The sequence below is a fragment of the Siniperca chuatsi genome, linkage group LG8 (genome assembly GCF_020085105.1).
Source record: "Siniperca chuatsi isolate FFG_IHB_CAS linkage group LG8, ASM2008510v1, whole genome shotgun sequence".
Taxonomy (NCBI): domain Eukaryota; kingdom Metazoa; phylum Chordata; class Actinopteri; order Centrarchiformes; family Sinipercidae; genus Siniperca; species Siniperca chuatsi.
This window is the reverse complement of record NC_058049.1, coordinates 7,394,162-7,408,152: the sequence shown is the minus strand read 5'-3', so window position 1 is coordinate 7,408,152 and position 13,991 is coordinate 7,394,162. Positions and strand designations below refer to the sequence as shown.

At 40.7% G+C, this 13,991-nt stretch overlaps 1 protein-coding gene across 10 annotated transcripts in view; it reads right to left on the bottom strand.

Moving 5' to 3' along the window:
* The window catches only part of si:dkey-237h12.3 (teneurin-3), a 164,415-nt gene that overhangs the window by 26,296 nt on the left and 124,128 nt on the right, over nucleotides 1-13,991 (bottom strand). For all 10 annotated transcript variants that reach the window (XM_044205917.1, XM_044205916.1, XM_044205921.1 and 7 more), the window contains 6 exons: nucleotides 13,402-13,548; nucleotides 12,661-12,877; nucleotides 7,832-7,951; nucleotides 5,150-5,411; nucleotides 3,917-4,184; nucleotides 2,882-3,025 (listed from right to left, as the gene is read on the bottom strand). In XM_044205917.1, the coding sequence (XP_044061852.1) occupies nucleotides 2,882-3,025; nucleotides 3,917-4,184; nucleotides 5,150-5,411; nucleotides 7,832-7,951; nucleotides 12,661-12,877; nucleotides 13,402-13,548 (1,158 nt within the window). The remainder of the gene's footprint in view (nucleotides 1-2,881; nucleotides 3,026-3,916; nucleotides 4,185-5,149; nucleotides 5,412-7,831; nucleotides 7,952-12,660; nucleotides 12,878-13,401; nucleotides 13,549-13,991) is intronic.

Genomic DNA, 13,991 nt, shown 5'->3' with positions numbered 1-13,991 from the left:
TATGACATGTTTTCCACAACCGCATCCGACAAAAGACAATTTGTGCAATCTTTGAGATGTGAGAAGATTGTTATACATGCAGAATACATGGATGATATTACTGTGCAAACCTACTGAGTATTGTGGGATGAATAGTGTTACTCCTGCCAATTGTGGGTGTGCATGTAAGATGCTATAAAAGACTGTATTCAAGAAGTAGGCAGAATGGAATTCTAGTTACACCAATATTCCTTCTTGAAAACAGCTCCTCTTGTTGCCAAAATATCTGGTAACGGAAATATATATAAATCTGAGGTTTACTTAGAACTCGATGGACTGGGCCAAAGAGACAGTGGCTAAAGCCAGATTTAAACTTTTGTGTCAGGTGGTTGCAGAGCATACATAAGGAGGCTCCGTGGCTCCACCAGAGCTCATGTAAACCTCATAAATGTAACTACACATCTGGGCTGAGGAGATACCACAGAGACCACAAAAGTTATGATTGGTGAGCTTGGGCTTGCGTTTTCGCAGATTAAGAGAATACATGAAGCAATTCAAATTCAATATCAGCACCATGAATAAATATAAAGGCGGTAGTCTATTTTCACGCACAATTGGCCGCACAAACACTTTAATAGTACGCTGTTAAACCAGTGAACCTCATTACCCTCTTCAACCTCACGGGACCTACTGGTGGTGCTTTATAAACTACTACTATTTATTCACACATACCATTTTATAATGATAGTTTGTGTCATTTATTAACCAAGCCGTTGCAGAACTTTGAGCATCAGGCATTGCACTTGAAAGAAAATAAATGAAATTTCATTTTAACGTGACTTATCCATGTATTGCACAGAATCCAAATGCATGCGGACATACTCATTACTTGCAACTTCATAGTGATGTACACAGAAGTGATGATAGCTGCTGATGGCCAACCTGTTGCCTGATAAAAAGCTCACCTAAAGCATTGTGATTTTTTTCTGCTTTGTGAGGAATTTACTTTATTTCAGCTTTATGTCTGTATGGCATTGGGGAGCGAATCAGAAAAGAGTGATACTGCTACCTGTTAGGTGAACAGTATGACCTATGAGTGAGCAAGTGTAGGTGTACAATACAACTCTGAAGAGTTAAAGTTAGTGCAAAAGCATATTGTTGTAGGGATGTAAATACTGATATCATTGAATATCAGGTCATATTGTCCCCTCCTTATGGTCAAATATAGGAACATTTCATCTCAAAATGAGATTCTGCACCTGATAAATTTACACTTTCTCTACATTTAAATGAAAAGTTATCTTTAAACATTTATCTTCCTCAGCGTGATGACATTTGCTTTATCTTTTCTTCAGCATCACCTTTAAAAAAATTTTTTTAACCTGATGATGGCTTAAAATGGGGAGAACGTTAACAAGATACTATTTCAGGACAGTTCAATCTGCATGCAAAGATACCACACTGTACTTCCCAACGCCAAACTGACCCACACACAACAAACATACCTGCCTGAACCTGTTCTGTGACTGTCTAGAAACTTAAAACTGAAAATAGAACAACTGGGCCACATCTACAAATTATCATCAGCTGTAACAATTGCACTGCTTTTTTTGCACAATTTTCTCTCCCTGAATAATGGAAATAAAGTTGACTCAGAAGAAAAATAACCATGCTAGGCTCCTCAGCAGTGATGCTGTCGATGTAGGGAACATCAAAGAAAGTTCCCAGACTCTGTGGCTCAAAGACACAAGAATCAAGAAAACCATTGTAACAGGTATAATTACCACTATATTACCAGTTTCTCAGATGCATTTGTTGTTCATGCAAGCTCTAACATATTCTGTTAGTTGCCAGTGAAACAGAAGAAATAATTTCTGTATGCCAATTGGAAGTCTGATTTGGTGATATGTACAGTATCCATCCATCCATCCCTCCGACTTTCCAAATGCAAGTGATTAGGCAAGTTTTACAAATGGCTGAGTAAATTAGAGTTTAAAAAAACTTGCATTAAAATGAGCAAAGACACATTCTAAATGCCCACTAAAACAAAATAAACATGGAAAAAACAAACAAAAAACAATACAACAAAAACCTAAATATCCAGTCACAAACTCTAATCTGACAGTGTGAGACTAAGGACTCTGCTGAAGGCCACGACTGTAACCTTGACTATTTTCAAGATGAAAGGGACACAAATTGTGTTGGACAACTGGAACAACGATTGTGAGCCGCAGTGGGTTTAATGTCAAAACAGTGGCCTGGCAAACTGACAATGAACGCTACCCTGAGGCCTACTTCTTATGATTGCAGTCATATTATTGCCTGCGCAGTTGTAATTTAGCACTGAATTCTCCAGATTATAGTGTGACCCTCCTGGTATGGCAACCCAGCAATGACTCAGTCCTGTATGTATATTTTATAGTTTCATTAAGCACGTTTCACTTTCTCATGTCTCTGCACCAGCACGACAAAGACAAACTCATGTCCATTTATTGTACTTGGCGATTAAAGCGATTCTGATTGATGACAGAGCAAGAAATTTAGTTTATTGAATTAATGTGAGAATTAAACATGACGCCTGTTCATCAAAAGCGCGAGCCTTCATGAGCAGCAAAAGGCAGTCTTCTTCCAAAAATAGCAGAGTAGTGTGGAATGGTCTCGAGCCCCGCACCCTGGTGACTTAGTCACTGATTTATTCTGTCATTACTGTGAATGATTGGTCCCTTCAAAACTCTCCTCTATTATCTGCAGATGTGATGACGAACCATATTTCATTTTGATTCAAGTACTTATTGCGGTGATTCAGGGTAAAGACCACCTGCCTGTAACCCTAAGAGGCCACCTATCTCTGCCCTACATGCACACACAAACACATACTGTATACTATATGAGCATTTCTTACCGTTCTGAATGTCCAATATGTGGTGTTTGTCCAACGTCCACCCTCCCATGTTGGAGGCATCCAGTTCATAGCCTTGTAACACCGCCGTCCTCTTCTCCCAGAGCACCACATCAAGGCAGGACTCGTATTCATATCCCGCTGACACTGAAAGTAATGATGGCAGATGCCTATGGTGAACAAGGTTGCTACCTCCTTACCTGACACTTATGGCAGCAATGAGGCTTGTAGCCTATAAGACATTCAGCACACGTTTTGGCTGTTTTCTGTATTTGCTGGTTCTACTTTCTCTTTGACTATGTCATTTTCTCCAGCTGGGATGATTTTAGAAGACCCATGGGGTTTCTGTGTCTAACCTGCACAGTTTGTATTTTATATGCTCTCCTCTCATTGGTCTGTTTTATCTTGTGTAAATGCAAATAAACCAAAAGGCAAAATAGTGTGAAGTGGCATGAATTATTTCAACAATAAAGGCTCAGATGGCACACATTATAGTAAATATCATAAACACTGTGATATGGTCGCAGCCATAAGCCATGACTGAATCCTGTTGATTGTCAGGGCTGTGAGGTTTTTGCTCTGTAATATATAAGCTGGAGTGATTCATCCTTCTTAACAAAAACCCTCAGCCTTTTTTCAGCCTTTCAAACAATCAAAAGATTCTGTCATTATTTGTGATTAGTTTTTATTGTGACTCCTTGCTGGATTTTTTTTCAGGCCACTGCCTCATAGGCAATATTATAGTCACTGCACTGCTACTAAAATATCATACATGCAAAACAAAGAAGTCAGCAAAAGAGCAGTGGTCTTCAAAAATGCAGCACTGGGGGATTTCAGAATTTCACACCACCTGCTAAATCTTTATTGCATATGGTAACAAAAGCAGTCCCTGGCTAAATAATCCTCAATTTAAAAATAATAAAATCAATCTTCAAAAGTTCAACCAAGGTTCATTGCTTGAAGGTAGCGTGAGTATCTGACAGTGAACCTACGCTTACACAAACAGCTTCAGTCGGCAGCTTCACAGCAGGTACTCACCCACAGCCTCTGCCAGGCCAAAGACCTTCTGATTGTAGGCGTCTGTTTTATCCCAGATGAAGGTGTATGAGAGGTCAGGGAAGGCAGGAAAAGACTTCTGGAACTGACGGCCCATGACGGCCACCATCAGGTGGACCTTCATCAGGCCAAAGGGGAGACGATCCTGGGTCAGGAGCACCTTGAGGATGGGCTTGTAGCCAGCTGCCCTGGAGCTCAGGTAGACCAGGTTGAGGTCACTGCCTGGTATGGCCACTTGCTCATGAAGAACCTATGATTTTAATTAGCAGTCAGACTGGTGCCAAATACACAGTGTGGAGTATAGACTTAAGTAACAGGAGCAACAGGGGTTCGCTGGTATTTAATGTAGAGGATGACTCTAATTACAGTATATTATACATAATATTTATGTAATGTAATATATAATATTATAATATATTGCACTTCCTACATTGGGGTTCACTGTTATCTTTCAGTCTAGAGCAATTCAGCCACGTGAGAGAAATTTTGGGTTATACCAACATACATAATCATGTTATATTGTATGCAGTGCAGTCAAACATTCTGAATTTGTGTTGAGCAGCCAAAAATATAAAAAATAATTACATTAGTCTTTTTTGAGCAAACGCCATCGGTAATTAATGATTTCTTCATTATTTACAAAAATAGTTTTTCTTGATCGCCACAACTCTAATAATTGACGAGTCCCGGTTCTTAACCAGGTTTCACCTCAGACTGCCACTATACTTATACTGAAGCATTTCCAAATTAAGATTTTTTTCCCCCCTCAAATGTAACACAGATCCATTTTTTTTAAAACAGAAAAAGCTGCGGAGTCACATTTTGCATTTAGGGATTTTCAACTGCGATTTGAGCCAAATGGATACAGACCAAATCCTGAGGCACGTAACCTCCATGCAATGTGCCCTCAGAATTTATCAGTATTACTGTGAGACAATTTATGGCTTAGTATTTGGGGAGACATCGCAATTCAGCCAAAGCTCAGAGGCAAAGTTTAAAATAAGCAAGAGAAGCCATGGTAAAAAGAAGATAACAGCATTATTGTTACTCTGTGTTTGTGTATTTTCAGTACTGCTGCTTGTAATGTTAGGATCAAATATGGGTCAAATTATTAAAAGTCATTCAAAACAATCAGATATGACCAGAAATTTGGAATTGACCATAAAAGCCCCATAATGTGATCTCCCTAGGTCACCTCTGTGACAGCAGTCTCACCTGGGTCTCGGGGATGATAGGACTGTCCTCTGGGGAGGTCTTGTACAGAGTGGAGAGGGGTGTAGCCAGGATGAGGGGGTTGGGCCTGATCAGGCCAGTAAGGTAGCAGCTGGGGATGTCGTTGTCTTCCCGCTTCATCACCACTGTGTCCATCACATGGAAAACGTTCCAGGGCATCCACACCGTACGATACAGCATGGGGAATGGGGCCCGCTCGTAACTCAGCGTCAAAGAAGCACCACCGTTGGCCAAGAGGTCAAACCTTAACACAATATCATGAAACCAAAAACCGTCACTGATTGGATAAACTGTATTACTATGGACTGTATTTAGTACTATCTGCAGAAACTTCCAGTTTATTACAAATGGGTTTTATTTTCATAGTTTTGGCCATCTTTCTATTTGTTATGATATCACTGAGTTCACTAAAGTAATTGCTGAAATCTGGGAATATGGTGTCATCGCTACAATGATTTGAGATGATCCATACCACTTTATTTTGAGGTGAAACTGAGAAAGGTAGGTAGGTTTGTTATTTATTTATTGTGTGATGCACACAATGCTCACATGGATATATATATAGATATATATATATGAATATAATACTCATTTATCCAGAAATCATTTACTAAAAAGAGTAACATCATATAAGCAATAAATCATGAAATGGACTTCATCTTCAGTCTCATCATTAATATCACATAAACTGTCAACGTGCCTGCTTCTATAGCTAATGGTAGTGTACTTGATCGGAACTGTGCATACAGAAAGCTTTGACTTTTGGTTAAATTCTGCTTTACATAAGGTTCAAATGTTCGTAATTTAGGTTTGTATTAAACTTCAACAGACAATCTGTGCTGAGCATAATGAATATTACACTGTAATCTGTTTTGAAAAACACCAGGGGTGTCCATGCAAAATGTCCTAAATGTTCGAAAGTCAAATCCTCATAATGCCTCATTGTGCACACACAGGAAAACTGTGTACACGCAAAACTGCGGTAAGTGTGGTAAGACTTTGCTTGAGCCCCTTGTCTTTCTTCCATTGAGCTCTATTATTGTATGTCTTTACCCATGATGTTTTAATTTTGCAAGCAAATAAAGACTAAAAATAAAGGTCAAAGTTGAACCCGGAAGGGATGGGGGTACATTTGAATCCTGTCTTCTCACTACTCACTATGTTTCTTGCGCCATCTGACTTCTTATTAGCAGTGTTACAGTGTTATTACTGATAGGAATGATGGCCAGAACTATGAAAACTAGGCCTCAGATTGTAATAAACTGGAGTTTCCCTTTAAGTGCAAAGTAGCAAAGTAAATATTTATTTCAGGATTAAGCCTGATGATGCTTTTTCCAATGGAAGAGAAAACGTTTCCTTATCAAGTGTATTGCCTCTGTACAGCCTCCATATATTATTATAATTTATGACTTTTGTTTAACCAGGCATGGTGTAAGAAGAAACTTTATGGTTGAATTTGGTTTGGAGTCTTGAGTCTTGGGAGTTTTCTCTGGTGAACTGGTTTTAATTAGTACAACATTACTCAGGGAAAAGTTACTGGTTTGGAAATGAAGGGCGAGTCTTTGAAGTGCTGCTCTATATATTCGGCAAGCTCCACCACCCAGGGGGTAAAGCATCTGTGTGGTGACATTGCATGCATTCACATGCACAAAGACACACACACACTCACAGATTTGAATGCTTATGCACATCTCTCGTGCACGCACCCACACCCAGAATGACACACACACGGACACACACGTCAACAACCAAGCTGTGCAGCTGACCTAAAACAGCTTCCTTCTCAAGCTCTCTCCACTTTGGGCAGTGGGGAGCTCACAGCTGCAAGAGGCCAGGCTTTGATGCTGCCCCCTCCCCCTCCCCCCTTAACACATTGAGCGGATCTGTTGGTTAACCAAGTGTGATTATCCCCGACCATTTATCACACTCCTTGTCAGAAGAGTTACAGGGCGGAATATCTGAAGAAATCAGCTAATCCTCAACTAGCTGGGAACCCAGGGATTGTGCTTCATAACAACAGCTGTACAATTCTCTGCCACTCATAAGCCTTTTATTCCACACTGGCAACACATAAACACAGTCTGTATCTGATGAATTTGAATAAAGGCCTTGTTCACTATCTTTGACGACCATCTGCAAAATAAAGCTCCTACCTGAGGTGAACCCTTCCTGTAAAATATATGACATACGTTTGTCTTGTATGTGTTTGCACTTCCATTATTAAGGACCCGTCTGCGGTAACAGCAGGAGAAGGTCAGACAGTAATCCCATGTTTTACTACACCGCGGGCAGATTGATTCTACCCTTGCTGATTCAATGCATTTTAAACAGCCTGGTTCAAAATGGCCTCCACCAGTGTGACATTTGCATGAGGAATTGTTCTAGGGCGCAATGTGCTGCCGTTTCAATTTGTTTTGAGCACTTTTTGGATAACTGCCAGGACGACTCTCCCACTGTTGGACAGCTTTTGCTGCATTTTTCCATATTGGTCTGGGGACAGTAGTACATGCCACAAATAAATCGTTTCAAAGACAAAGGTTGAACCCAAGGGCTGAGCTAACTATGAGATGTTTATTTGGACATGTAAATCAGTGTTGATAAATGCAGATGGATTGCTGTGTGTCCTGGCATGCCGCAGCTAGAGTGAGAGAGAGTCTCCCTTACATGCCATCTTGCCGCGTGATGGTGTAGCCGTACTCTGGGTAGTGCAGAAAAGACACGTTGACTCCAATCAGTGGTGTCCCGTCTCCCGTGAGGACCTGACCCCGGATGACTGACGCCAGGCTGTGTGGGCAAATAAACAGAGAAAGGGCTGAGTAAACAAACAATGCCAGCCGGCATCAACACGCGGACACAGCATCAACGCTGGTAACAACTGTCATGCCTTTGCCAGCCGCACCAGCAGGGAGGTATGATTTACTCACCGTTAGAAACACACACATGTTGGACACCAGAGACAGAGCACCTCTCTGTCTCTGTTTACTGCTTTTAAAAGCCCATAATTCAGTGGGATGAGGTTTTCCAGACATCAAGGTCTGTTAAGGTTTTGCAGCATATTGCACATGTATTGCAGCATTTATATTTCACAAGGAGACAGAAATGGACGCAATTCTTTCCCTCCCATTTAAGCCCTATTTTCATTAAAAGTATATTAAGACAAAATACATATGGCAGATGAAGCCATGTATAGCTCTTAGGGCAATTCAATTTGTGAGGCCAGAACACAGAAAACAGAAAACAGTAGGCATCAAAGCTAAGAGTGGAAAACACACAACACATTATCTAGCCAACAAGATTCACAGTTAAATTATCTACTAAATAAAGTCAACTTAGTAAATGATGTGTACAATATATTCAGCAATAGGAATATCAAATGAGATTCATGGATGAAATATTCAGTGTTGTTTGAATTCTGACCTCGCTGATTAAGAATTTCCCCTAAATTGTATTTTCTAGAGGGTGTGATCCAAGCGTGATTATTCTTGCAAGTACTTTTGCTTCCAAAAAAGAGCTTTTCTTCAGTGTCATACCCAAGTCTTGTGCTCGCTAGCGTGATAAATGTCTGTGGTAATACTTGTGATGAAAGATAATGTATCAACAAGAATTGTGTTAGAACAAGCTCTTCAACTCTGTTACAGATATCCTCTTGATGTGAGAAGTTCGATGGCTGACGTGTCAAGAGCCACTTTATAGGAATTCAGAACAACAAAATGCAATGCTGGAGGCAAACTGTCACAAAGGGAAAAAAATGACAAGGGGTTTGAAAAAAGAAATGCAGTGGTTCAATACAAAATAATCGCCACAGCAGTTTACAAAGGTGAAGTCATAAATAGATGTGAAAAGAAAATGCAATTTTAATACAAAAAATTCAAAATGTTCAACAGCGAAAAGCCAAATCTGAAGGTTTTTTATGTCTATGGAGGCAAAAACATGCTCCCATTTAAAAAAAAAGTTTTCTGAACAAAGATCTTCTTATCCACCAGTATTTTTACGTACATTCACATCTGTTGGCCGCCTTATATAACATACCTCCTACTACTGGCCAAAGAGCAGTGCCACCGGAGCAGGTGGGGGGTTAAATGCTTCACTTAAGGCCACCTCAATGGTAGTGTAGCATGGGAGAGCATTACTCATTCACTTTGCCCTCCCAGATTATCCCTGCTGGCAAATGGATTTGCCTCTGGTCAAAAGGCTCTCCACCTCCAGCATCCACTCCCCTCCTTTCACCTTAAAAAACTGTATTTTCTTTGGTATTTTTTGCTTCCTAAATCACAGACACGGAAGGTTCATACATGATTAAAGCCTCAGATATCCTCTGCGATTATTCAACATGACTGCAGGGCCTTCAGGTAAAACTTGCCTAACACTGCTTCTCGTTCTTATATTCTTAAGTGTGAAGTAATTTGTTAAGTCAGTCCTTTGTTTGAAGCTAAGAAGGGGAGACAATGCGATATTTCTCCATCAACATTTAATCATTCCCTACATCTCAACCACAGAGCAGAATTTTAAAAGTGTTCCCTCTGCATTTGTCACTGGTGGGCAAAAGATGTCTCATTTTGCCACTTTATCTCTGGGTCATTACGTATATGAGACAGGGATGATCAACAGCTTTAGCCTCTCTTATTTTCCTCCCGCTCCACGCCTGGCACAACCATCTCCCATCCTTTATTTACCGTCTCGGGGAACAAGGCCACTTAAGAGCCCCGGCAAAGGTTCACTCTCTCTTCCCTGTGTCTCTATTAATCTTTTGAGAGGCAGACAGATGCCATGAGAGCCGAACCCCCAAACTAACGCCAAGTCACACCACCTGCTGAAACCCCAGAAATGAATCATATAATTCGTGCATTCTTATCAGTCATTGTCTCCCACTGGCTGTAGAAAAACACCATCTGAAAACCCAATGGGAGACTTGTGTGGGGACATGTGATATGGCTGGGGGACTAAGGGGAAAAAAACACTAAACCACAACACATGTTTTATTCTCTGTGCTATACAAGGGACAAGTTTACTGCCGAGTTCTGAAACCTGAGCGTACACTGAAATCTGCTCCCTTTCTCTTGGCTTACACAATGGCTTCTTAAAAAACAGAAGGAGAGGAGTGACCTCTAACCGTTTCCCATCTCTGTACCGTAGACATCAGATACGCTACGACTAGGCATAACAGTCACTGCTGCTGTTAGAAGTCCTGATGCTGTTCTGGCATTGTTCCAGTGTTTCAGAGACTTTTTTTTTATAATGTATACTCTGCAAAGGCTGTCAATAAATTATTCAACCTGTAACCTCAAATGAATGTTTGAAAAATATGGGTCTCCAAACAAACTCTGCCACTACTAAATTCTAATTCATTATCTGACTCTTTCAAAAAAGCATTTCATGCAAGCAGTGTTTGTGCTGATAAGATACAGTAAAAAAAAAGGTAATTAATTTTGTATAATTTAGTGGTATGTGTGTTTGCAGAGCCTCTAAAATGCACCATGATGTTTTTGACTATAAAACTACAAGGAGATAAAAAGGCAAATGAGTATTTTGAGCAAAAGAGCTAATGCCAGTGCCAGACATGAAATCGACAGTAAGCTGAAGACAATGAGGATGAGGATTACTGAGAACCTAGCTGGGGGTGGGGGTGGGGGAATTGCCTCATTCTATATTTTCAGTAAAGCATGCTATTTACACAAGGATTACTTTAAACTATTGGAGAAAATATTCCCAAAGCCTTCTGCACACAGTTGCCAATCATTTTCCTCTCCAACAGTCACAAAGCAAACTCTACTCGTGATTCTAAACAGATGTGGGAGTGAACTGAGGTTTTGGTGAAAAATATAACTCTGTCTCCTCTGTTTGCACATTGATATAGCCAAGTAGTCCATTCATTGGGTACGGTATTCTCTTCCTTTATATCAAATTTTTTTTCAGAAATTTCTTTACCTTGGATGAATACCTTAAAACTAATTCTAGCAACAAGCTGAAGAAAATGTGATGTCACATTGCAAAGGTCACAGGTTTCATTCAATGTCAAAATGTTTGGAAAGAGATGATTAAAACAAGACTAAGAGTCTACAGCCACACTAGCAGCTCTGTGAGGCCGTGCTTAGGCACAGAAGTGCTTTGAGCTAACATCAGCATGCTAATATTCTCACAATAACAATACTCATGCTAGTATTGTCATATTGTTCACCATCTTAGTTTAGTGTGCATTTTAGCATGCATTTTATGCCTTTATTTGATAGTGACAGGTGAAGAGGTAGAGAGAGAGAGAGAGAGGGGTGAAAGAGCGAGAGAGAGGGGTATGATATGCGAAACGCTCTGGAATTGAACTGCCGACTGCTGCGACCATGCAGCATCTGCTGTAACCATTCGGCTACCATGGCGCTCTGGACAAATTGAAATTTTGACCCGATGATAGAACGTTAAGGGATCACCAAAGTTATTAAAATTCATCATGAGGTCTGTACCAAATTTAATGGCAATCCATAACCAGGATGAAAACTAAACCTGTCAACCTGCTGGTGACGCTAGAGGAAAGTCAGGGGATCTCCAAAGTCAGTAGGATTCATCCTCTGGAGACCATAATTGTCTGTACAGAATTTCATGGCAATCCATCCAATACCTGTTGAGCTATTTCAGTCTGGACCAAAGTGGACTGACCGACAGACTGACATTACCATCCATAGAGCCATGCCACTAGCACTTAACAGTCCTTTACCATTTAACAAAACAGAAAACGGCACCTTTATGAATTGTGGAACTAAAGAAAGCACTAGAAACTACAATCTAACTGGAAAATATATCAAAATGTGTATTATATAATACCAACAATAGGTGTAATTTCTATAAATGTTGCAAACAGTAATAACATACAAAACAAAAATAAATGTACCCTTGTTTGAGGTTAAAGTGCAGAATACCATTAACTTTGGCTCTTTGCAGACTCTGTGATGGGACAGATTTATCATGGTTTTCTGTTGGAAACCAGTTTCTAGAAAAAAGCCCTCTCAAGCAAATGTCAAAGAGAGGTCTATTTAAGTGTGCTGGTCTTAGATATTCAAATATACTGTGTGATGGGCGGCCTGCTGATGATCAAAAAAATAGGTTTCTGATAAAAGATATACATTAATGTGCATTGAAAATTACCTCTTCAGTCATATGTTTGCTGTGCTTTCCTTTCCAATTTGGAAAACCACATGGTGGTTATCTTGGTGTAAGAAACCTAATCCTTATATTTTCACAGTCATAAGGGCTGTTTTTATCAAGGAGCAAGCTCATTCTTGAGCTACTTAATCTTGACTGGTAAAAGAAATAAACGTTTGTGGCAGCGACATCACTGTAAACACACTTGTCACTGTGACTGCAAAGACACAGAGATGGGGGATTCTTTGATGTTTTTGGAGTGGCTGCACAAACAAAGGTGTCTCTCCCAACTGGTAATGAGACAGCAAACAGATAACGTGACCCAAATAATTAAAGAGCCGTCAGTAATTCATTAAGCCCCTTACCTGCTGTTGAACGGGTTATCCCAGGGTATCACGTGACTGCCGCTGGGACCAATCAAAAAACTGACGCGATCATAAAAGCCCTTGGATGTGGGCTGGATGGCTGAACTCTGGCCCTGGCCGGCGATGGCAGCAGGGTCAGGCGAGCCGCGACAGTAGGTCTGACCCTGGCAGGAGATTTGAGTGCAGCAGTCTGGGTCCATGCAGTCGACGAGTCCATCTGGAAAACAGGATGGACAGTCGAGACAGGAAGGGAAAGCTTTGTTGACCTGGATGCATTAGGAAATGTGTGAGCATCTCCATTATTGTGTTGAGCTCTAGTGCACACAGATGACTTCTAACGTGAACTTAAGTTCATTAAAGAGACAGCAGAGATCCTGAGCTGACATGAAAGTATGAACTATTTCAAAGTATGTCACCTAATATAATATGAACCCCAAAAGTTCCTGGCTTGTTGATCAGGCTGAGGAGCAGTTTATTAGCTCCAGAGTATTAATATATATAGTCTCAACTACTCTTTATAATTGATCTACTGTATATTTTAAAGCATGCTGTTTAACAATCTGCTCTGCCACAACATTTGCATATTCTTTCCAGTGATGTTTTATGTATGATTGATTTGTTTTGCACTGTCACAGAGGAGCCACATCAAAGCCAAGTTTCTGTCTTGCACAATAAGGGATACACAGACAAGTTTTTCTGAAGCTAAAAGACTATTTGTTTGAGGCTTTTACTCCTTCCTACCTCCCTCGTTATCCTTGCCATCTGAGCAGAGCGTTTCGGTCGCTACATCGCATCCCAGCCCTCTCCATCCTGACTGGCAGATGCAGTGCCAGACGTTCTGATCGAGGACGCACCTCCCGTTGTTGTTGCACAGCCCGGGGCAGCCGTCTGTCAACACATCATGTACGTGTCAAACAGCCGAGCAAGTCAGAACAAGGAAATCAGGAGGAGAAGGGGAGGAGCGGGAGAAGACAAGAGTGAAGGGGGCATTTAGAGTGGACAGGGGCAGAGGAGGGACAAAATGATAAAAGACAGTATTGAGTGAACATACAGTACGATACACCTCTGACAGGACTGAGGATGTGGGGGAGGGTGTGAGGTGTTACAGTCGTTTCACATGAGTTTCAGGAGCATGTACAGCTACACTGAAAAGGGAAATGTTTGGAATTAGAGGGGGAAACCTGCTGAGCTGTTTACTTACTGTTAAAAGGCCAATGGGCGCCACTGTGAATGCATGTAGAGTCAAATCCTCATGGCAATTTGATTTTTTTGTGTTTAAATCAAAGTTTGAATGATTCGTTATGAGTTCAAGTGACTTGTATTTTGGTTGC